General features: G+C 41.5%; 1 protein-coding gene across 1 annotated transcript in view; it reads left to right on the forward strand.

Annotated features, from left to right (window-relative positions):
• Positions 1–22,458, forward strand: part of ARHGAP10 (Rho GTPase activating protein 10) — a 133,101-nt gene that overhangs the window by 104,621 nt on the left and 6,022 nt on the right. The window contains exons 19-20 of the mRNA XM_019534330.1: positions 14,251–14,397; positions 15,796–15,887. Of these exons, the coding sequence (XP_019389875.1) occupies positions 14,251–14,397; positions 15,796–15,887 (239 nt within the window). The remainder of the gene's footprint in view (positions 1–14,250; positions 14,398–15,795; positions 15,888–22,458) is intronic.

The following is a 22,458-nucleotide window of genomic DNA, read 5'->3' on the forward strand; positions in this document are numbered from 1 at the left end:
AAAAACGTTTGGGTTTTGTTCCAAATTGGAATGATAGTAAAATATAAAAATCTGGATAGTTTCTTTGAAACAGAAATACAATTCTCCACCCAGCTATAGCAACTGCCATACAGAGCCTAGGGCAAATGGAAATGTAGGAGAATCTGGTTTCTCAAGTTTCTGCTGATGTTTCTAACTTCTGGGTATTATTTGTTGGCAATTAGTCTGTATGGAGCTGTTCAGTAACATTGTGAATTATGGATTCTTCTTGCTGCAGAACAATCACTTGCTTTGTTTCACTGGAGGATACTACATCTTAGGTCAAAAATTTTCAGGTGTACCAACATAATTTTCTATCTATCAAGTAGTTTCTCTACACAAATTGTCCTCAAGTTCCTGTGATGGAGCACTCTGTAGCAAGATGACAATTTATATTTTTTTAAACAAAGGAAACCCTGATTTCCCTTGAGAATAACTGTTGTCACTGCAATATTTCTCAGCAGCATTTTTTGTAATGCATCTCACTGCCCTGCCCCACCTTTTAAAAAGTATGCCATGAATGTCATGTGAATATTTTGATCTGGCAGTTGATAGGCATAGAAGAAATCTGGTATTTCTATACCAAAGCTTATATACAATACACGTAGAAGCTGATGTTTTTATGTATACTTTTCAATATTTTTGGAACCTTACTAAACCGAACATTACTGAGGTTCTTCTTTGAATATGTCAAGATGGTCCCTACTTTTACAAGTTTGCATGCCTGAGATTTGGATTTTTTGACGAGCAGTGTTTTCCAGAGCCATGCATGTCTCCTCTCCTTTCTTATTTCAGTGTGTGAGAGCAGAAAATTCCCTTGTCACTGTTGGCTGTATGATATAACTAACTCAGTAAAGGTACAACCAACTATTAACTATTCTCTCCAGTACGCCTATATGAATTTGGTTAAAGATAAAATTCCTTTACCATGTGGAATAGGAGGTGTACAGAACAATATTTACCACCTCTTTCTTAGGAATCTCCTTTGTTATTGGATGAGGCAATGATACAAGAATCCACTCAATGACTCTAAAAAGTTCCAGGACCCTTTGCCCAAAATGACAGGGTCACAAAACACCGAAACTGTCTGTTTTAAAGGAAACGTATAATAAATTGCCACTGTGAGTTGATATCACCAGCCCAAATTAATTTTTCCATTAACAAAAAGATCCAACTGTCAGCCAGAGGGTTATGGCAGATACCTAGCCACTCTTCCATTCATCTCCAAACACATAGATAATAGTAATTGGGCCCTGCTTGCTATTTCTTTTATCTCCAAAAAAAACAATACAAAAAAAAGGCTTTCTGTGCTTCTGTGCCCTTTTTGACTCAAGTTCTTTGGTTGTCTCCATGGTGTAAGGAAAATCAGAGCTTCTACAAAGGGCACGTCTAAGGACAGGGGCCCAAAGAACGCAGATTTGGTAGACTTCTTAGATTGTTGTTTACACTTATTCTGAACAGGGTACTAGTAGCTATCACATCTGCCTGAAGAGCAGGTTTCAGGAGTTTACAGCAGGATGAGGTGGTAGTGAGATCACCAAGAGTTCATTCATCAAAACCAGTTAGTTGATCACCCCGTTTTTCTGAAACCATAATTGATTTTTTGGGAGGAAGAAAATTGTGCACACTAGATGTATTATATTCAATAGGACCAATCCGTTCAGGCCCCTCTGTGTTTGTAGCCACAGGCAGATGTTCTAAAGGTCTTGCCGTCTCCTTACAAGGAATATCTAAACTTCCTAACACTACCAGTCTTACTGGTGGTGTACTTGTTCTACTAGACATCAAGGCTCGTGCTACTAGAGCATAAACAACATCTTCTGCCTACTTCAGGAACTTGACAGTATCTGAAATCTGTAAACAACAAAGTGGAATGACCCACTGACCTTTATTACACTGCCCTGGACATAGCTGCTAAGCCAGATGCCAAGTTCAGGAAAGCAGTGCTGCAATCACCGTTTGACTGACGCAGCTCCTCATTTCTGCTCTCCAGAAGGGATGCAGCTTGCAAGTCACCTACAATAGGATTCATAATGATGCACAGTGAGGGGTGGGGGAAGCAGCTGCTCTACAGTAATTGTGGGGGTTTTTTAGATGTTATAGAGCCAATAACCAATCCTCTATCCCCTCTGAGTCTCTGGCAGCCACTGGCTTTTGAACTGCAGTAGAACTGAGGGAGGGGCCCAGTCACCCTGCTGTTTATGCTTATACAGGCACATAAGAGGGCATAGGGCATGGGAGAGCACTGACAGATAGTGCCACATGAGACATGTGTGAGGCTGATGTTATCATTACGGATCCAGCTGTACATGTACATCACCTCTAAGGGTTGCAGTTAAGATGCTCAATCTCGCAAGATGCTGCAAAAAACCCCACAACTTGCATGTTTATTTGTTGCTCATAAATGATATCTAAGCTCTTTTAAAATGTGTTGTCATTTTAATTTAGAATGGTTCTCTTCGTTTATGTGCTACTAGCAGAATAAGCACTCATCGTTCTCCTCTTTTGTGGTGGTCATTTTTATTTTTCTAGCACTTCTTCTCTTATGTCTCCCCTTTGCAAACTAATCTGACTCTAATTCCTCCCTGACAATGGGCATATATTCTCTCCCACTCTATAATAGTAATGCCTTGCTATCTCTCCTTTTCTGTGTGCTGTTTTATATTGTTGCTCTCTGCAGACTCTGTGGAAACAGGCAACCTGCAGGAAGTCAGTGGTAGTAAACACTTTGTAGGGATGTTGCTAGAATCATCAGAGGTATGTTGAAGATCTGTGAGAGGAGGGTATAAACCTGAGAGGGAGAGAGCAAAGGGGAAAATGAAAATGGGAATGAAAACCAGGAAGTAAAACAATTGAAAACAATTGGAAATGAGTCATATAACAGAGACAGAAAGAGGGGTCAGAGGGGGAAGAGGACAAAACAGTGCCAAGGTAGAGTATGAAAATGTAGAGAAAAGGCTGTATGGCCAAACTTTCAGAAAGGGAACGGGTGCTGTAACAGCAATCAAAAGATGAGGAACCTTTTCCTCCATGGTTTGTCTGCATGGGAGGAGAGAGTTAAGGTGTGACTTTAGTGTGCACTAGACCCCCATACTTCTTTTGTGGACACTTAGTTTGAAGTAAACTGTTTTTGCCTAAAGCCACTTTTAGTTCACCCTAAGGGCCAGATCCTGTTCCTCTTAGACACCTTATGTGTGATCCCGTTCCATTCCACCATGCTTAAGTCCCCATAGAAAAGTCGGTGCAACCATGGGTAGGTAATCTTCTTTGTTGCTGTTATGACTTAATTGTAATGCATGTTACAAAAGTTGGCACATTGATGTTTTTCTTCAGGGACTTGAACAGGGTAGAGTAGGCCACAACTTGCCCCCCTAACTCCAGTTAGGTTCCTAGTAGGTGGAATAGGATATGAGTTAAGGTGGAGTACCTACCACTTTCTAGCTTACCCTACATAGTAACTTCTGTGTATACTCAAGTTGTAATAGTCTCCCTGGATGGAGTTGTTGCCGTGACCCAGGCTTCAGTTCTTTCAGTTGCACTCTTCTACATCATTTTTTTTTTAATTGCTCTTTCTCTTTTGCAAGGGATTCAAGAGCTTTTCATTGATTGATATGACTCTGGCAGTGCCTTTTCCTGTTCTGATTGGCAGTAGGAAAGAAGCATCTTGGTCACACTCTCATTTCTCATTTTATACACTGAAACTTGACTGGCTTTTCTGAAGGGTCCCCAAACTTCTTCAGCACTTTAGGGCACACTGGGTTGGCAATGACTGAGTGCCAGATTTTAGCATTGTTGCTAACCGTATATATAAGCGAGGAGCAGTTGAAATGGAACATTCAAAGTGCTCTCTAAAGATCACGAGTTGTATTTTGGCTTTGCATATGCAGGCAAAAGTTATGCATAGCCCATGTAAATTGGAACCCACAGGATAAAGAATTTGTCTCTTCACAGCCTTGTAACAACTTTGCTTCTTAGAGCAGAGAAGTTAAAGCCTAAATTGTGATGTCAGGCATGAATTTCATGTGATTAAAATAAATATACCTTTTGATGTCCCTTGTATTTTGTTCCTACAGTATGCTGCATCGGCTTAGGTTTTCTAAATTTAAGTGACTTAATGCTGGAATCTGAAACCTGGAATCTTTCAGGTGGGGCAAAGGCCATTTTTTCCAGTTGTTTTTAGTCTACATTGTAAATTGTTACCTTTGAACATACCTGTTACATCTGTCTTTCTTTTAAAATTTATAATTAATAGATACTCTCTGCAAAAAGGTACTTTTCTTACTGATATCTCCATCCCCCTCTAAAACAGGAAAGAAAATGTCTTGTGAATTGAGGTATTGGGCTGGCAGTTGGATCCACTTAATGTTCCTGGTTCTGCAGTAGATTTTCCTGTATGTTTCTTGTGACTTAATCTGTCGGTGCCACAGGATTCCTCATGTCTAACATGGGGAAATTATTTCTTATATCACAGTGAGTTTGTAAAGCACTTAAATAATAACATTCTTGGGTATAAGACATTAGTATGTGCAAAATATTTTATCACTAAGCTACTTTATGCATAAAAAGGTTGACATTGCACAATTTCCTTTTTATGTCGTGGAAATTGTGTCATGTTTAAACTTGAGCCTTATACCTGGTTTTGTCCCATAATCACTTGATGCAGATAAATGTGGAAAGAGAGATGGACTTGCAGTTGGAGATTGCAAAAATGCAGTTGCAAGAGGATTCTTATTCTTCATAGTCTAGCAAAATGATCTCTTTAACACTGAACCCATTGTAAATGAAGGTGAATTCCAGTGATACTCAGCCTTGTTAGTTGATGTTTAAGAACATAAACCAAAGTACCCATAAGGGCTTCATGAGATTTGAGTGCTGCTATTGATGTTTTTATAGTAGCTTCTAGAATACTCAACCTGTTTAGGGCTTTATGGTCCTAGGTGCTGTACAGACGCGTCAGGCACTCCATGAAAATCTGAATAGGCAAGAGAGTAAAATATATATATATTTTACTCTTGCCTATTCAGATTTTCATGGAGTGCCTGACGGGTCTGTGTGTGTGTGTGTGTGTGTGTGTGTGTGTGTGTGTGTGTGTGTATATATATATATATATGGAGGTGAAACAGTGGTATAGAGAAAAGTGATTCATCTAAGATCACATGGTGTGTCAGTGGCAGACCTGAGATGGAAAGTCAGGACTCATATAATCTGTCCTCTTTTTTACTGGGCCCATCCAAGTTCTGTGCTATAATATTCACTCATACTATCTTATCCATCTCTTACTCTTCAAAACTTACTGGATACTTTTTCATAAATAGTGGCCAGCCTATGCTGCACTGCAAGAAAGGCATTTCTGTATATTTGTGAACGGTTAGTGAAGAAGCCAATGATAAAGGCAAAGCACCAGGAAATCACAAAATCACAAGATGGCTGAACTCCAGAAGAGGCAAACTCATGCCTAAAGAGCTGTCAGATGAGAAGACACAGCAATGTCCTAAATGCAACGAAATTCTTGGAGATAATTACTCGTTTTCATCTGACTAGCAAATGAATTCCCATCAGCCTTGTTATATCTACAGTCAGCTAGCTAATCTCCCTGAAAAGTGAGGCGTCTGTGTGTAGCTCCAGGCAGTGATGTGAATTCACCATCTCTGAACAGGTGACAGGTGATTTTAATGCCAAAGATTTAAATCTTTTTATAGTCTACCCAAATAGTTATCTGATGTCTTTATTTTAGAAGGGAAAATGATTACTAGCTTGAGTCCAGCTACGTAGAAATCCTATGCTGTAGTTTTGATCATTTTGTAGCCTGGTGTTTCATCTCTTCCATATCCACTTAGTTACTCTACAGTTTTCCAGGATGGGGAGGGGGTGGGAGGGTTGGGGGGGGTCACATGTCACATACTTTATGCATCCTTTTGTCATGCAAGGGGAGTGTAATAGCTATCTTTTTCCTCCCCCAATTCCACTGAAGCAGGAATGATCTAATTCACAGTGCTGTAGTCATGTGATTCATATAAAACAGGGCTGGCCATCTCTCAGACTGTCTTTAGAAAGTGGATTAGACAGCTAGATACATTATACCAGAATCACAGATAAACAGTATACATGCTAGGGGATGCAGAAAAAAACACCATAATCCATTTTCTTCTCTTCCTTAAAACAGTATGATCTCATGTAAGAGAAACAAACCATTGGTTTTGGTCAGCAATGTGCTATAGCCTACAGATGCATATACTTTATTGTGTTCTAACTAAACTTTAATTTATAGAATGCTTCAGTCTGGGACAGGCTGCTGTAGATCTATACTTCAGATTTGTCCAAGTGGCATGAAAGATCATTGGACTAATGTGTTGGCCTCTTCACTGAGATGAAACATCACCGTGTAGGTTTAAAGAAACCTCTGTTTTAGTGTTGGCTGTTGTTCTTCAACACATGCAGATTTAGAGAGGCTTTTTGAGCTATGTGTTTTCTAAATACTGGGAGACACTCCTTTCAGAGTGTTGGTGCTGAGTCTCCTTAGCACGTATCAGGGAGCTCTGCTCCTGGGTGTTGGCTGAAACTACAGCAGTTAAAACTACCAGCAGGCACTGTATTCAGCAGTATATCTTTCCTTTCCCTTCCCCACCCCCACCAAACGGCATGAGCTGCCATACAGCGAGAAAGTTTTAATATGCATGGAGTGTGTCTGGTGCAGGCGAGTATTGGATCAGATATTGAAACAGAAATAGCCAATACCTTCTGATATATTATGTCTTATTATAATAAAACCTCTTAAAAATGCTTTCACTGAGCTTCGTGTCTGTCGGACACTATGACAGCCACACAGCTGCCAAACTGCTCTATGAAACAAACCTATTTTCTAAAGAGTTAGAGTGTAGATTCCTTTCATAGACTTTCTCTTGTTCACTCTCAAGATAAGAGGCTTCTCTTCAGCTGGGTTACCTTAGGAACCAGCCAGATAAACATCCAATAAAATCGTGTTTTCAGGAGTTTGTTTCTGAATATCACTACAAAATCTCTAGCTTATTTTCAGTCGGGCCATTTCCCACCCCCACCCTGGATTCACAGTACTAGACAATAACATTTCTTCTCCAAGAGAGATGATTATGTCAGGGTTTCCCCCTCCACCCCAAAGGAAATGCTTTGCATTACTTTTTCCCTGTGAAGAGAGTGGATTTCTTTAACAAACCTCCTTAAATTTAAGATACAGTATGATAAGAAAACAGGTTTTTTTAATCTCAGGATCATTTTAGTAAACAAGGCTTGAAAGCTTTCTTGCAAGTTAACTTTCCTATCATACAAATCTTGAAAGGGGGGAAAAATGAAAAAAAAAAAGAAAATTACACTTTGTGGCTTAACCAGCAGAGAACAATGAAAAAAGATCGTTTTTCTTGTAAGTAAAACCTATAATTTTAAAAATAAATTTGTCAGTGATTGTTCTGAGATAGCCAAGCATAGCAAATTTTTTTTAAAAAGTATATATATTCGAAATACAAGTAGGTCAGCTAAGTGCTAAATATTTAACATTAGTAAACCTTTTTTTCTTGTTAGTGGTAGTTTCACCGTTGTATTCAGAAATAGAAATTTCCATTGCTGCATTGTAGACCATGAACTCTTGATCTGTAACCACAAGCTGAAACTGACAGGCGAATTCAAGAGCAGTGCTGCAGTGCTTTCTCTACCGCTGAAATGTATTAAATGAATACATCAAAAAGTGGAGGAGGGAGTTGCACAGAGCTCAGAGGTGCATTCAGTTCTAAAAGCTTTTTCCACTGGTACTGTTGGATCCATACAAGTATCCTAGAAAACACATCTAGATTCCACTTGATTTAATACAATGCCATGTTGTGATTGGAAGCATATTTTTGCTGGCTGATATGATACCATTCTACTGTAAAAATTCCCACATGGTTTCAGAATATAAATATAATGCCATTGGCTAAACATGTTATTTCATCCCATGCCAGTCTCCCTATATACATACATCCCCTCCTGTTCTCCTAAAAACATTAACAGGAGAACAATCTTTATATTCTATGTATCATCATGATTCTGCTTTGTTGAGAGAGACACTATTTTTAAAGAAAATATAACTATTGTTATGAACTCCACACCCCTCTGTCTTGCACACAGCACTATGTAGTATTCCTTAGTCAAGCCAGTGAAATACTGACATAGATACTTGTCAGCTTTTTAGCTAAATGGTCACAAAAGAATGCTTTCACTATTCACTGGTTGAGAGCCAAGGATGCTGAATTTGATCTGCATTGTCACAGGAGACTCCATTTGTTAGGACAATATCCATGAAACATTTGTAACTGCTACACTGAGTTGTTTAAGAGCATTAGAGACTTTTTAATATTGCCAGTAAAAGACATCCTATGTTTTTTACAAGTTTCAGTCATTCACCTGAAGCTATCTTGAAAGCTAGAAATGTTAATGAAAATGAAAGACCAATCTACTTTATTACTATAATAATATTTTATAAATTTAAATATAAAATAGCTCAGTTTGGATTTAAATTATGTATAGGTTGGAATTAAATTATATTGTTATATATTTTTAAAAAGGATGTGTATATATAACCAATTTTAAAATTTGATGAGAAATTGGCAACTTACATTAAATCTGAATTTTACTATATCTATTAAATAATTTAAATGCCGTATAAATGTGGCTCTAAGTTTTTATGAGACAGTAGGCATGGCCAACTCAAGGCACAAGTAGCATGGGCATTTCCAATAAATAAAAACAAGAAGCAGGAGGATATCTACTAATTATAAACTTGCAGTATACAGGTCCCAGGTCTTAAAAAAAAAATTTAGGTGTCTAAACATGAAGATATGTTTCTAGTATGATTTTCAGAAGTTTCCACATAGGTGTTAAACTCCCATGGAAATCAGTGGGAGCCTAAGTTCTATACTGACCTCTGCGATCTTATCCAGAAAATACCATCCAAAGATAGGAGCGTCGTTATGAGAGATTTTAACACGAGTTGGCACTGACTATCTAGCATGGAGAGGTGTGCTCGGAAGACATGGATTGGGAAACTATAATAACAATGGGTTGCTTCTGGAATTCTGTGCAGAAATACAGATGGCAATAACTAACACCCAGTTCCAGCAGAAAAACCGTTTTAAGACCACTTGGGTGCAACCCACTCCAGACATTGGCACCTGACAGATTACATCTTAGCATGGCAGTGTGATCTTGGAAGTCCTGAACACTAGAGCAGGGGTTTTCAACCTTTTTCAAGAAGTGTACCCCTTCAGGTGGAGTCAGGGAGGGCTTGCATGTGGCAACTCAGGGTAGTGGATAGCAGCACCAGTTGTGTGTGAGCCCTCTCCCCTTTCCCCCATTGCCGGGAGGTGCCTGTGTGGCCCAGAGAGGGTAGTTGCTGCCCTCACTCCCCGCTTCCTTCACCTGGCACTGCTCCTGGGAGGTGGTGGTGCGGGGTGGTGGTGCTCCATCCCTGCCTACCTATACATACTCCCTTGCCCCTTCCCAAGTACCCTTCACTAGAGTTGTGCCTAGTGCTGACTGCTATACTGAGCACTGACTCATTTGCTCCAAGTTCTCCTTCTACTTCAAGCCTCAGCCCAAACACAGGCAACCCTCCCCCAAAGAAATGTGATGCTTCCATGTTGCAAAATCAATTTTGCCAACAAAAATTTCAAACAACGTTTCAGTCAAAGCTTGAAAGCTAAGCCCATACTGAAGGCACCTCACCTGATGGACTCATCAAGTCAGTAGTTTTCGAGACCACCAGGGAGATTGCTGGGCTCAGTACTAAGAGAGACCGATACTGGTTTGATGGAAAAAACAAGGAAATCCAAACCCTGTTTACAAAAAAGAGGACCATTTATCAAACTTTTCTAGTACAGCCAACTAGCCAAGAAAGGAAGACATCTTACCGCTAGGCATGTAACACTCTTCAGCAGAAACTGCGTGACAGCCAAAACACATGGTGAACTAATCTTGTGGAAAGACTGCAACTATATGCTGATAATGGAGACACCAGAAGCTTCTACGAGGCACTGAAATCTGCCTATAGCTCCACCTTCCTGATCCAAAGCCCGCTGAGGAGCTCTGACGGCCAGACCCTACACATTGACAAAGACTGTCATGGATCATTGGTCTGAACACTTTTAAACTCTCTTTAGTGTTGAATGCACAGTACATGAGAGTGCCATCAACCGCATCAAGCAGCTGCCTGTTAAGGAAGAACTAGATGAGTGTCCTAAACTGGAAGAAACCTTCACTGCTATCAACCAGATAAAAAGCAACAAAGCCCCTGGAATTGATGGAATTCCACTTGAAGCCCTAAAATACAGTGGTCCCGCCCTACGCTCCAAGTGTCATGAAGTCTTTATAGCCTGCTGGGAGCAAGGGAAGATTTCACAAGATCTGCATGATGCAGTAATCATCACCCTGTACAAGAAAATACAGAAAAAGTGCCAGGAGCAGAATAAAGGGCTGTACATCACTTTCACTGACCTTACTAAGGCATTTGACACTGTAAGCTGAAATGGCCTCTGGAAGATTCTTGAGAAGCTGGGATGCCCACCTAAGTTCTTCACCGTGGCCAGGCAACTCAGTGACAGCATGGACAAGTCAAGTACCTCTCGGGTCCCTTCCTGATTTTCAGTGCAGTTAAATAAGGCTGTATATTCGCCCCTACTTTGCTCACCATTTTCTTCACCATGATGCTGCAGCAAGCATCGGACAATCGTGTGTTTACATTTGCTTCCGGGCCAAGGGAAACCTCTTCAACCTCAGACAGCTACAGGCTCACACAGAGACCTCGCAACAGCTCACATGTGAACTTCTGCTTGCGGACGATTGTGTCCTGGCGGGCCATATCCAACATGATCTGCATCACATGACTGCTCGCCTTGCTACAGCAGCACAACTCTTCGGACGTACCCATCAGCCTGAGGAAGACTGAAGTTCTTCATCAGCCAGCTCCAAGCCAAGCTTATGGGCCACTGAACATGACAATTGAAGGAACTGAGCCTCAATGCTGTCAAGCAGTTCACCTACCTGGGGAGTGTCATCTCATATGACGTTACAGTCAGTAAGGAGGTGGACAAAAGACTCTCAAAAGCTATGAGTGTCTTTGGCAGACTCTGCAAGCGGGTCTGGAATAGTCACAGCCTATGGGCACAGACCAAAGTCAAGGTCTAGAGAGCTGCTATCTCCACCCTACTGTATGGTGCTGAGTCATGGGTCTTATATCTACACCATGTACACCTCCTTGCATGTTTTCATCAGCGCTTTCTCTGCATCATTCTCTAGATTCGCTGGCAGAACTATGTCACCAACGTGGAGGTGTTACAAAGTGCCAATACCACCAGTACTGAGGCGATTGCCCTGCAGACTCAGCTCCAATGGGCAGGCCACATGGCCTGGATGGGTGACAGCCACCTACTAAAGGCCGTGCTGTATGGGGAACTGATGTCTGGGAAATGTGACTTCCAGGACACTTTGAAGAGGTCCTTTTCTACCTACGGGATTGACCAGAAACTGTGGGAAATGCAAATTGCAGATTGTGATGCCTGGTGATTCCAAATCAAAAAGGCAAGAGCTTCTTTGAATGTCAGCACAGAGCCAACATCAAGATTGAGGAAGAGGAGGAGGAAAGATGCACTTTCATCTAGCAGCAATCAGCCATATACGTGTAACCCTGCAGCAGGGTTTGTCTCTCTGCAGTTGGACTGATTAGTCACCTGCAGGCCTGCAACTGGCATGGGCAGTTACCTTCCTAACACCTTTGTCTGCAAAGAACTGCTAAGAACAGGTGTCTAAACATGGAAATATGCTTCTAGTAGGATTTTCAAAAATTTCCACATAGGTGCTAGGCTCCCATTGATTTCCATAGGAGTTTGGCATTTCAGGTAATCAGACAGTTTAGAAAATTATGTTGGACAACTATCTGTATTTTTAGACATCTGCACACCTTTATTTCTACTTCCCAGAGTCCATAGTTTCAATCTGTTAGTTTTCTAAATACAGTTCACACTCCTTTTTATTAATAAATCAATCTTAAATGCAAAACTTGTTTTGATAAATTTTTTTTCCCCTTAAGAATGTAGTATATTTAAGGTAGCTTGTTTTTATTAATTAAATAGATCTTGAAATGGTGTTTGTGCATCTTTGGATTCCAGTTTACATCCAAATGCTATCAGTACAAATCCAGATTAAAAAAAGATCATTTATTAAAAAAGAAATGCATCATTCATTGTTTTATAACAGAATGATGTAGAAAAAAGGAACATAGACTAATTTGCATAGATATACTTTCAGTTTGCAAAGAGAAGTAACAAAGATGGTTGTAAAAGTTATAGCTGCTTGTAAATGGTTTTCTCAATTGATGAGAATAAATCTTTGTTTAGGAAATTAGTTAAAACTAAACGTGAAAACCAGTTTTAAAATCTGGGTTTCCTGCTTGCTGATTTGAATCCTGATTTAAGCTGGTAATTTTTAAATCCCTTCCTCACTTTACAATCATTCCAGCCTGAGTCAGATAAAAATTAGGACCAGATTCTAGGACTTTAATGCTTCTGTGCTGATTTATATCAGCTGACGGTCTAGTCTCAGATTAAATCAAACTAGTAAATACTGTGAGTATTTTCCCTTCCTGGTGCTTGGTGGTAACTTCGTGAATGAATGTTACTAGATGTTTAAGGCAGGATAGATTTGTATATTACAGACTAATTAAATCACAGATGTATAGCATTAGCTTTCATGAGCCCGAATTGACTTCATTAGATGCAGTCAGTTAAACCCTGCTTGAACTCTTGCTCCTTTATTCTAAAAAAGATATTGATATTAATGACTTGGCCTTTCATGAATATTCTGCCAACTGAAATGGGATTTAAAATAGGGACAGCCTTTAGGTGGTATCTGTTACTCTTAACTGACAGAATTAGGAGTATTTGGGGGTATGTTGCGGGAGAAGAACTTACGCATGTGCTTTGATCAGTGTGCGTCCTTTTCTGCTGGCACGTCTCCAGCCAGCCATTGATCCACACCCATTCTTACGTTTGCATATAGTAATTGCATTGTCCCAATAGGAGCTGTCCTTTCTGTTCTCTACAGAGGTAATATACTGTATATATTTAGAAAATAAAAATCATATGAAAAAAGAATGGATCAGGCCCACAGAGTCCTGTCATCTGGTCCCTGATGCTGCCTCTGGGTTTTACTTGAAACCACATATGGCATAGCACATGGGACCAACCTTGCACACAAGACTTAGGACTGGCCAAGTCAGGATCTGTGCTGCATGTGGCAGCCAGTCTAGGATCCACACTGCATGTGGTGCCCCCATCCAGCCAGTTTGAGATGCTCCCACAAGTTGGGAGGGAGGGCAGGGCAGGGCAGGATGGGTGACACCAATTGCAAATCATGGAGGGCCAGAGTGAGTGCAACTTGTGGCATGGATCCCAGAGTAGGAACCATGGACACTGGATCCAGCACATGGGGTGTGTGTGTGTGTGGGGGGGGATGTCTGTGGGCCCTATCTGGCCTGTGACCGACCCTATGACACTCATCTAGCCCACAGGGTCAGAGAAGTTTGTCACCCCTGCTTTACTCCAAAATGCATGGTGACTTGTGAATCCACCAGATTTCTTCTTTCAAAGATTTTGATCAATCAGAAACTTCCTTGAATTGGCCTGGCTATGTGACCTTTAGATCTCGACATCACCACAGTTCAACCAACAGAGGCTAGGAAGGCATGTGCCATGCTCGAGCGGTGACTGCTAACAGTGCTGGCATCGTGATCTCTCCATTGTATTAGCTGCAGCCTTTTTTGAAAGCCTCCAGCCACAGATGCCATAATGTAGTATTAAGAAGGTTTTAAAATAGATTTGTCAAAACTTGTAAAGGCATTGTGGCAGCTCAAATAATAGTCTGCTAGATGCAGCTTCATTGTATCTGCCTTATGTAATAAGGAGTAGGGAGCCGTTTGCCTTTTGTCAAGTATATCACCTATTTGGGCAAAGTCTCCTTGTCCTAGAATATAGGTCACATAGGGGAAGTACTTTGAAGAGAGCCAAGGCAGAACCATATGATGGTTATGGCTGGAAAAATCAGTTCAGTGACATCATTAATCCTGAGTTGCAAGGAGCTAACTAGCCACTCTAGTGCAAAATACTCTCCTAGAATCTGTGAAAGGGAATTGCATGCAGGTAATTTATTCCCCTGTGGATTTTTTTTCCCCTTCAGCCCCAATCTGACACGCTCGTCTATGGTCTCTTGGATGAATACAACGTCCACGACAACTGCTACCTCAGCTACAGCTACTGCTACTGCAGCACCATCGTCTATCCCTTTTCCCACCCCTACCACAGCGGGTGACAGACCGGCGGAAAGGTACACCGTGCACTTGAATTCTTGTTGGTGTTTTGTTTTCTTGCATCATTGTAATACAGAAAAAGCAATCGTCTTACCCTGTCAGAGAAACCAAATCAAAGCCAGGAATGCAGCTGTTAACTGGCAGGAGAGCCAAAGAATGCTTTTTAAGATTGTGGATTAGCAGCTTTGGTGGGTAAGACGGAGGGAGAAGTTTGTTTGCATAGCCCTCTACTACTTGCCCATTTTGTAATTGCTGCGTTCCTTAGTATTTTGCAGTTGCATGCTGTCTCCATTGAAACACACATGCGCAATTTCTTTGCCTCTCATTTCATATTCAGATGGCTTGTTCTTGACCTCAAGGCTCTGTAAAACGTTCCCCCTACCCATAGCTGTGCTCTCACTGTTTCTGTGTTCTTTCCTCCTACTCTCTTCACCTGTGCCTTCTTCTATAATGTCCCCTTTATGAGCCAGTGTTGTCCTTTTGATGCATCACACCTCCGCTTTCTCAATTTTTATTTTTTAAATATTTCTTGTGTGTCAGCTTTGGCACAAAAGAACATACTTGCTTTGCAAAGTAAAAGAGATATACTTTGCCATAAGTTTTGTTTCTGGTCACCTCTTGCGTGGTGTACACTGATTGTCTTGTCTATAAGAAAGTTCCTTGGGGGCAGAGACGATCTCTTCTAGACCTTTTTGTACAGTTTCTTCTGCCAGGGTTTAAAAATGATGAATTAATGATTTGTCAAAATAAAGCGTTTAGAGCCCCCACATATTGTTAGCTTGTGCAAGCATTTTTAAGTGAGACAGCTGAAATAAAGCTCCAAGATCTCTTCTAATGGCAGCTTGAGAAATGCATATCTATCTTGGACAAATTAATATTGAAGGTTCATTATTGAGCATCTGATATATGCCTCTAAAAGATTTATGTCTCAAATTCTCTGCGCTACTTAAAACAGTATATTCTCTGTAGTTTTCTAGATGGTTCTGATATAAAAAAGGACAGTTCAGAACAGGATTCTAAAGGTATAATAGACATTCAAAGTTGAAATTCCCTGAAGAAATAGGTCCAAGGATCTGAAGATGATTATTTTGAGATCAAGTACAGGTTACCTAGCATTGATTTCATTTCTGATTTCCTGGCGGCATATTTTGCAGTCGGTTGGTTTTTAAAATCATATGTGCAAAATGTGTGTGCATGCATAGTTATGATTGCATGTGCAAATTATATATTTAGGGGTGCAAACAGCAAGCTGTGAAATGGCAATTTTTGTATTAATATATGCAAATTTGGTACTCACAGTTGTGCATGTGAAATTGTATGTTAAGATTTTAAACTAATTTCAAAGTGTTAGAAATGGGTAGCGTGGCTTCCTCAACCCTTGGTGAGAGTATTTCATTTTATGTTCCTTTTTCCAGTGCTGTTCCCAGAAAAGCAAGAGCAGTGTATCCCTGTGAGGCAGAACATAGCTCTGAATTATCTTTTCGTGTAGGAGCAATTTTTGAAGATGGTAAGTACTGTATGCATAAGCGTGAAGCAGTGAAAACAAACTGAAAATCCTCCTGAAATGTCCTTGAACAAAAATATTAGCCTAACAGTTGTTCTGCCAAGATGGCTGACTGCAGACAATGAGCAACTTACAGGATTTCTGGCTTCTTGATATAGATGATATTTGGCATGTATTAGAGGATGGCAGAGTGATAGTTCAGGTGAGGAGACAGTTTTGGTTAGTAGCATTTTTCAAGAGGTTTTAACTGCAATACAAAAAAAGACTATTTGGCAGCACAGAGAGCCAGCTCGGCCCATGAAAACCAACCTTTTTACCTTTTTACACACCCACTCTCAATAAACATTCATAGCCATATGGAATTTACAAAGTACTTTCCAAAAAATATACTTGATTGAAAGCATGGATGCAAGGTTTCAGCTTAAAGGGAAGAAGCATTTGGTCTTTTTGGAAGTTGGGGTAACAGGCGATAGTGCATACATGTATATGAGGGGGTTATTCTTGGGGCCTGTTGAGTGTGTGTGCGCGTGTGTGTACCTACTCAAATCCACACAAATATAGACATACCCCAAAGGACCTTTTTGATGGCATACTTGCCAGATATTCTGTGTTGTTCATGACCCCGCATTTAAATTCATCCTGGCTTCCACTCTACTGCCTCTGCCCCAGAAACTCCCAACTGACAACAGCTCTGCTTGTAGTTTTAGCCTTCTGCTGCCAAGGGCCCTGAAGATCCTGGATAGGTTTGAGAATATCGGTTACCTCCTAAAAACACCAGAGCCAAGAGTTGCCTTTTCCCCTTTTCCCCACCATCATCTGTCAGCTGCATAGAGAAGGTGAGGGTAGTTGGAGGAGATGCAGCTCCTGTTGTGAAATGGAAATTTTTAAGAGAAGCTTTTTTTGGGCAATTATTGCTGGGTGAATACAGTGTGTTGCTATCCCAGGCAAGCATCAAGAAAGTACTCATAACTGCTACTGTTATGAGGCCTTGATTTAAAAAAAAAAAAAAAAACATTAAAAAACATCTAAACCTGAATGCACTATAATGCTCACCTGAGCTTAATGCAGTCTGAAGGGCCCCAAACTCTTTGACATTTTATTGCTTGGAAATCTTGCAAGAGAGCACTCTGACTCCCGAAGAACGTAGGAGCTAGCTTTTCATTCTACTATGACCCCTCCTCAGTCCTAATTCTCTCCCAGCTGTTCAATTGGCCGAGAGGTCAGAAAGTTGATATGTCCTATCGAAGGAGAGGGTGGGATTGAAGTCTGCCCAGCCACATTTGGCTGGCATGCGCTGTGCAGTCACCCAGACGCCAAGGGAGAAAATCTGTTTGTATGTCCAGTGAAGTAGAGCGAATTCCAAGTTCCCAGCTGAAATCCAGCAGGAAAAGGAGAAAAGTTCACAGGCCAGAGCAGCTGAAAAATCAACCCACAGGCATTTATTTTTTTTGAAAAAAAAAAAAGTAACTAAATATGGCCTATAAATCCCACAATGCACCCTACCAGCTTTGTTACTTTGGACCCAATTTGTGTGGGAAAGTTTCTCAAACTAAAAATCTTTTCATCCCATCCACCCCCAGCCTTGCCAGAAATGTTTCTGTTTTTTAACAAGGTGAAACAAGTGGTGACCTTTAGCAGCGTGTGTTTTTTTTCCACGCACAAAAAACCAAAACAAAACAAAACAAAAGACCCAAGACAGATCCCCCTTGAGAAGTCAACTCCTGATTTCAGTTGTGTGTGTTACAGCAGACAAGAGGGGCCAGGACCCTGTGCCCCATCATCCCATCCATCAGCAGTACCCACATGAAGAGAATGTATTTGTCGGATGTGTGTCCTTTCAGAGAGCTGCCTTGGAAACAGATCACGTCTGAATCAAGTTAGGTGGGAAACCTTTTAAAGAGAAATTAGCTAAATGATTTTTCTCTTCAAAGTCTCAACCACAAGTTATTTTAATTTAGCTTTAAAAAAATCAAGGCTAGCAAGGATTTGTAGGTATAGAGGTACATATAGGGAAAATGGCTTCTGAAATCAGAATCTGAACACAGTATGCAAAGGAGTGGGTTCCACTCTCAAAGGGAGAAGCAAGTGAAGAGAGCTGGTGCTTCTGCCTTGCTACAGGTCATTTCTCATCTAAAGCAAAGGAAGAGTCCCACAAGTCAGCCCCTAGCTGCTCTGCTTCATGGTAGCCCAACAGAACATTGTCTTTCAGCTGGTGGCTTTTGCTGAAATGTAGCAGGTGCAAGCCATAAGGCATATTGCTATATTTCCTATGGCATCATCAAGGTTTATCCAGAATCCAGTTTCCTCTGTGTTGCTCCCCTCCTTAGCCCTTCTACTTTATGCAAGCAAGATAGTTTTGAGGTAAAATCCCAATCACTTTGGGCCAAATGCTCTTCATAGATTTCATGGATCATACGAGTGGCTCTCTGGACTCTCAAGCTTTTCCACATCCTGAAGTGGGGGCCCAATACTGGACACAGTACTCCAGCTGCGGTCTCACCAGGGCCGAGTAAAGCGGGAGAATGACTTCCCTGGTTTTGCTTGAGATGCATTGGTGGATGCATGCCAGAGTTTGATGAGCTATACCAGCCACAGCATCACGTTGGTGGCTCATGTTCATCTTGTGGTCTGTCAAGACCCCCAAGTTCCTTTCGGTCTTGGTACTAGTGAGTGTAGCATTGCCGAGCCTGTGAGTAAGCTGGGGGTTCTTCCTACCAAGGTGCAGCACCTTGCACTTTTCTGCATTGAAGGCCATCAGTTTTTGATTGGCCCACCTTGATAGTGTGTCCAAGTCAGCTTGTATTCCCAGTCTGTCCTGCGGTGTGACCGCCTCCACCCATAATTTTGGTATCATCTGCGAATTTGGCCAGTTCACATCTGACTCCCGAATCCAGATCATTGATGAAAATGTTAAAGAGTACTGGCCTGAGTACTGAGCCCTGAGGGACTCCACTGGTAATCCTGCACCACATGATTTGCTCCCTTCAACTAGTTCTTTGGCTGCAACCCCATAGCCAGTTGTCTAGCCATCAAGCCATATGATGATTAAGGCCACAGTTCCCGACCTTAACCATGAGGACATCATGGGGAACCAGATCAAAGGCCTTCCTCAAGTTCAGATATATGACGTCCATGTCATCTCCCTTGTCCAGGCCACATGTTACCTGGTCACAGAAGGAGATGAGGTTGGTCAGGAAAAACCTGGTAGTCACAAAGCCCTGTTGGCTGGTATTCAGAAGCCTGTCTTCTGTTAGTCTGGTGTTGATGGATCTCTTGACAATTTTCTCCAGGATTTTTCCAGGGACGGATGTCAGACTGATTGGTCTATAGTTCCCCGGGTCATCCCTCCTCCCTTTCTTGTAGGTGAGGACCATGTTGGCTCTTTTCCAGTCATCTGGGACCTCACTCAAGTGCCACGATTTTTCAAATATCTCTGCCAAGGGGGATGCAGTGATGTCTGCCAGCTCCTTCGAGACTCTCAGGTGCATTCCATCTGGGCCCACAGACTTGTGAATGTCCGGTTCCTCAAGCTGTTCCCTTACCTGATCCACATCAATTTTGGGACTGCTGCCTGCTCCCAAATTGGTTTGTGCTGTTCCTGGCAGTTTGACCCACCTGGCAGGGTGAAAAACTGATGCAAAAAAGTCATTTAGGAGATTGGCCCTTTCTTGGGAATCTGATGTCAGTTGCCCCATTAGATCTCTCAGGGGCCCTGTGCTATCTTTGTTCTTTTTCCTACTTCCCACGTATCTGAAGAAGGATTTTTTGTTGTCCTTGATCCCCATAGCTAGCCTAAGTTTGGTTTGTGCCTTGGCTTTTCTCGACTGCTCTCTGCAGGTGTGAGTGAGTGAAGAGTAATCCTCTTTGATAATGTTTCCTGCTTTCCAGCTGGTGTAGGCCACTCTTTTGAGCTTAATGAGGTCCAACAGTTCCTTGTTCAGCCATGGGGGCTTCCTTGCCCGTTGACTGCATATCTTGCGATTTGGTATGGGTTTGTCCTGTGCTTCAAGAATTATGTTTTTGAGAGATGACCATTCCTCATGTACTCCCTTTTTGTGTGTGTGTGGGGGGGGGGAATGGCCTCTGATTGCCTGACTGATCAATTCTCTCAGTTTGCAGAAGTCAGCCTTCCCAAAGTTAGGGACTTCTGTTTTACTGGGCGGTTTGCCTGCTCTTTGGTGAACTAAGAAGATGACTAATTCACGGTCGCTGTCACCAAGCTTCCCCTCGAACTGCAGATCACTCACCAGGTCCTCCCCTTTAGCTAGGACCCCCCTTTGGCAATGCCTCTCCCCTAGTTGGCCTATAGACCTGCTGGGTTAGGTAGAGGTCATCGATGCACGTGAGCAGGCTACATGAGCTGTCGTGTTTGGACGTGCACTCGTCCCAAGAGATGTCAGGGAAGTTGAAGTCCCCCGTGAAGATCATGCATCGGGAGTGTGCGGCTTTGACCAGTTCCCTATTGAATTCCTGATCTAGGTCTTCCTCTTGGTGTGGGGGTCTATAGTAGACTCCTACAAGTAAGTCACCGTCCCCAAGCTCTTGGCTGCACGGGCAATGGTCTTAGCTGTCAGGCTGTTTTTTGAATAAAGTTGGGTCCTCTAGAAATTCATATTTGCAAGGTTGGCAGAAATTAAGTCATTTTCAGGAGGTGCAAGGAATTCAGTAGGTCTTAAACTTTCCAAAACAAACTCACTGCAGTCCAGGAATCTATATGTAAGAAACTTCAGTGAAAGTGTCTGTATGGAGGAAGTGAGAGGGGGAGTGAGCATGGATAAAATTAAGTTTTTATAGTTGAAAGCTAATTGCAGCCTCACTTATGGAGTCCCTGTGGGGTTTTGTTTTTATATCATCTTGCTCTTCTGGGTGTTGTACTATCATGAAGTTTGCTAGTCAATGGTCTTACAGTATAAATCATAAGACAGGCAGGTGGGCAAGGAGAAGGGCACAGTATATAAGTAATATAGTCAAGGTGGTAACCAAACATGGTAATCAGGATAACACAGTGGTGCATAATTGTTCATAGTTAGACATAGCACAAATAGGCTTTATCAGATGTTTAGGGGTTTCATATACATTAAATATTTAAAGCCATTTCCTTATTCTCAGCAATCTTTTGAAATTCCTTCACAGAGGTATCTCTCTCTCTCTCTCCTCCCCATCATGCCATGTAACCCCAATGCATTTATATTGAAACCAGACTCCAGTGAATCAATTCAGGTTCTTTACTTACTCAATTTAAATCCCCACGTGCCCTAATAATACGCCAAATGAAGAATTAAAGTAATAATACATCAATTCTGCTGCTCTACCAATAACCTTAACTATCGAAGTGACAATGCATCAATCAAGTTGACATACAGCTAGTATCAGCCATTAAAGTAACTGATAAATTAATGTCTGATAAGAGCCCTGCTTCCATTAGGGAGGGTTTTATCCATCTTTCTTATTTCTCTTGTACCTCTGTCACCTCTCCTTGCTGTTTTCTGGCTTCTTGCCTATTTCCTTCTCCCATTTTTCCCTCCTCTCTTCTCTGTCTTTTCCTTCCCTTCCTTCTGCTTTTGTCTTTGGCCTCTAGTGACGATTACAGTAGTTCTCTCCCACCAGTTACTCACAGACAAAATGCTTCTGCTCATCCTGGCTTTAAATGATGGCTTATATCACAATACACCACTGCATCAATTGTGAAAATTAAGTGTTTGGTACAAAAATAAGTGTAACCTGTTACTCCATGCCTCTTTCCCTAGTAGTGTTTGAGAATAATAGCTGATATCTACCTCAAATTGTTTTTCTAATTAAAGTTTGTAAGAAGGATTGATCTCATTTGCTGGACATTTGTACACAAGTACAAGGCTTACAAGTGAATCATACAACCAGAAGAACAACACTGCTGGTGTTGTCATTAAGACTTAATTTACTGTAGGGCATCCCCACCTCTTTTGATCCTGGCAGATTGTATTACTGACAGCACATAACTGAAAACATAGAATTGGCTAGCGGCAGAGCCAGAGGACTTTGCAGCTGGCTAAGGACACAGCTGGGAAGAATTTGGGCAGTTTTTAGATAAGTACATGAGTGGGATATTTCTGCAGAGATCATCATTCCCAGTGTCCTGGGAAAGAAGAATCAAACCAGCATCCATTGAAATCTTGCCTTCTTGGAGACAACAATGTATTAAGTGTTGTTCCAAAGCATAGCTAGCATTTACACAACTCCACGTATGCTGCTTTAGCATTACTAGACATTTTGTGCAAGTGCTTTCAGTTCAAATGCTGGCAGTTCCTAGTCCTCTTAACTCATTGGCTAGATGTCTTTTGGCAAACTTGAATCAAGATTTTGAGAGGAGAGGAAAAGCAGAAGGAAACTAGCAAAATGGTTTAGTTCTCACACGTCACAGGAAAAGTATAGTTTCTATGAATATCACTCAGTCACCTGGTGACATGGGGCCTCTCTCTGTATGGCAGATGCAGCCTGCCTTTTCTGCCTGTCAGCATCTTTGCTGATTTAACACATCAGCTTATTTAGTCTCTTGCTTCTTGCCTTCTAAGGGTTTTTCTTCACCAGTTCACGCACT

The sequence above is a fragment of the Crocodylus porosus genome, unplaced genomic scaffold (genome assembly GCF_001723895.1).
Source record: "Crocodylus porosus isolate Cpor-Errol unplaced genomic scaffold, CroPor_comp1, whole genome shotgun sequence".
NCBI lineage: Eukaryota > Metazoa > Chordata > Crocodylia > Crocodylidae > Crocodylus > Crocodylus porosus.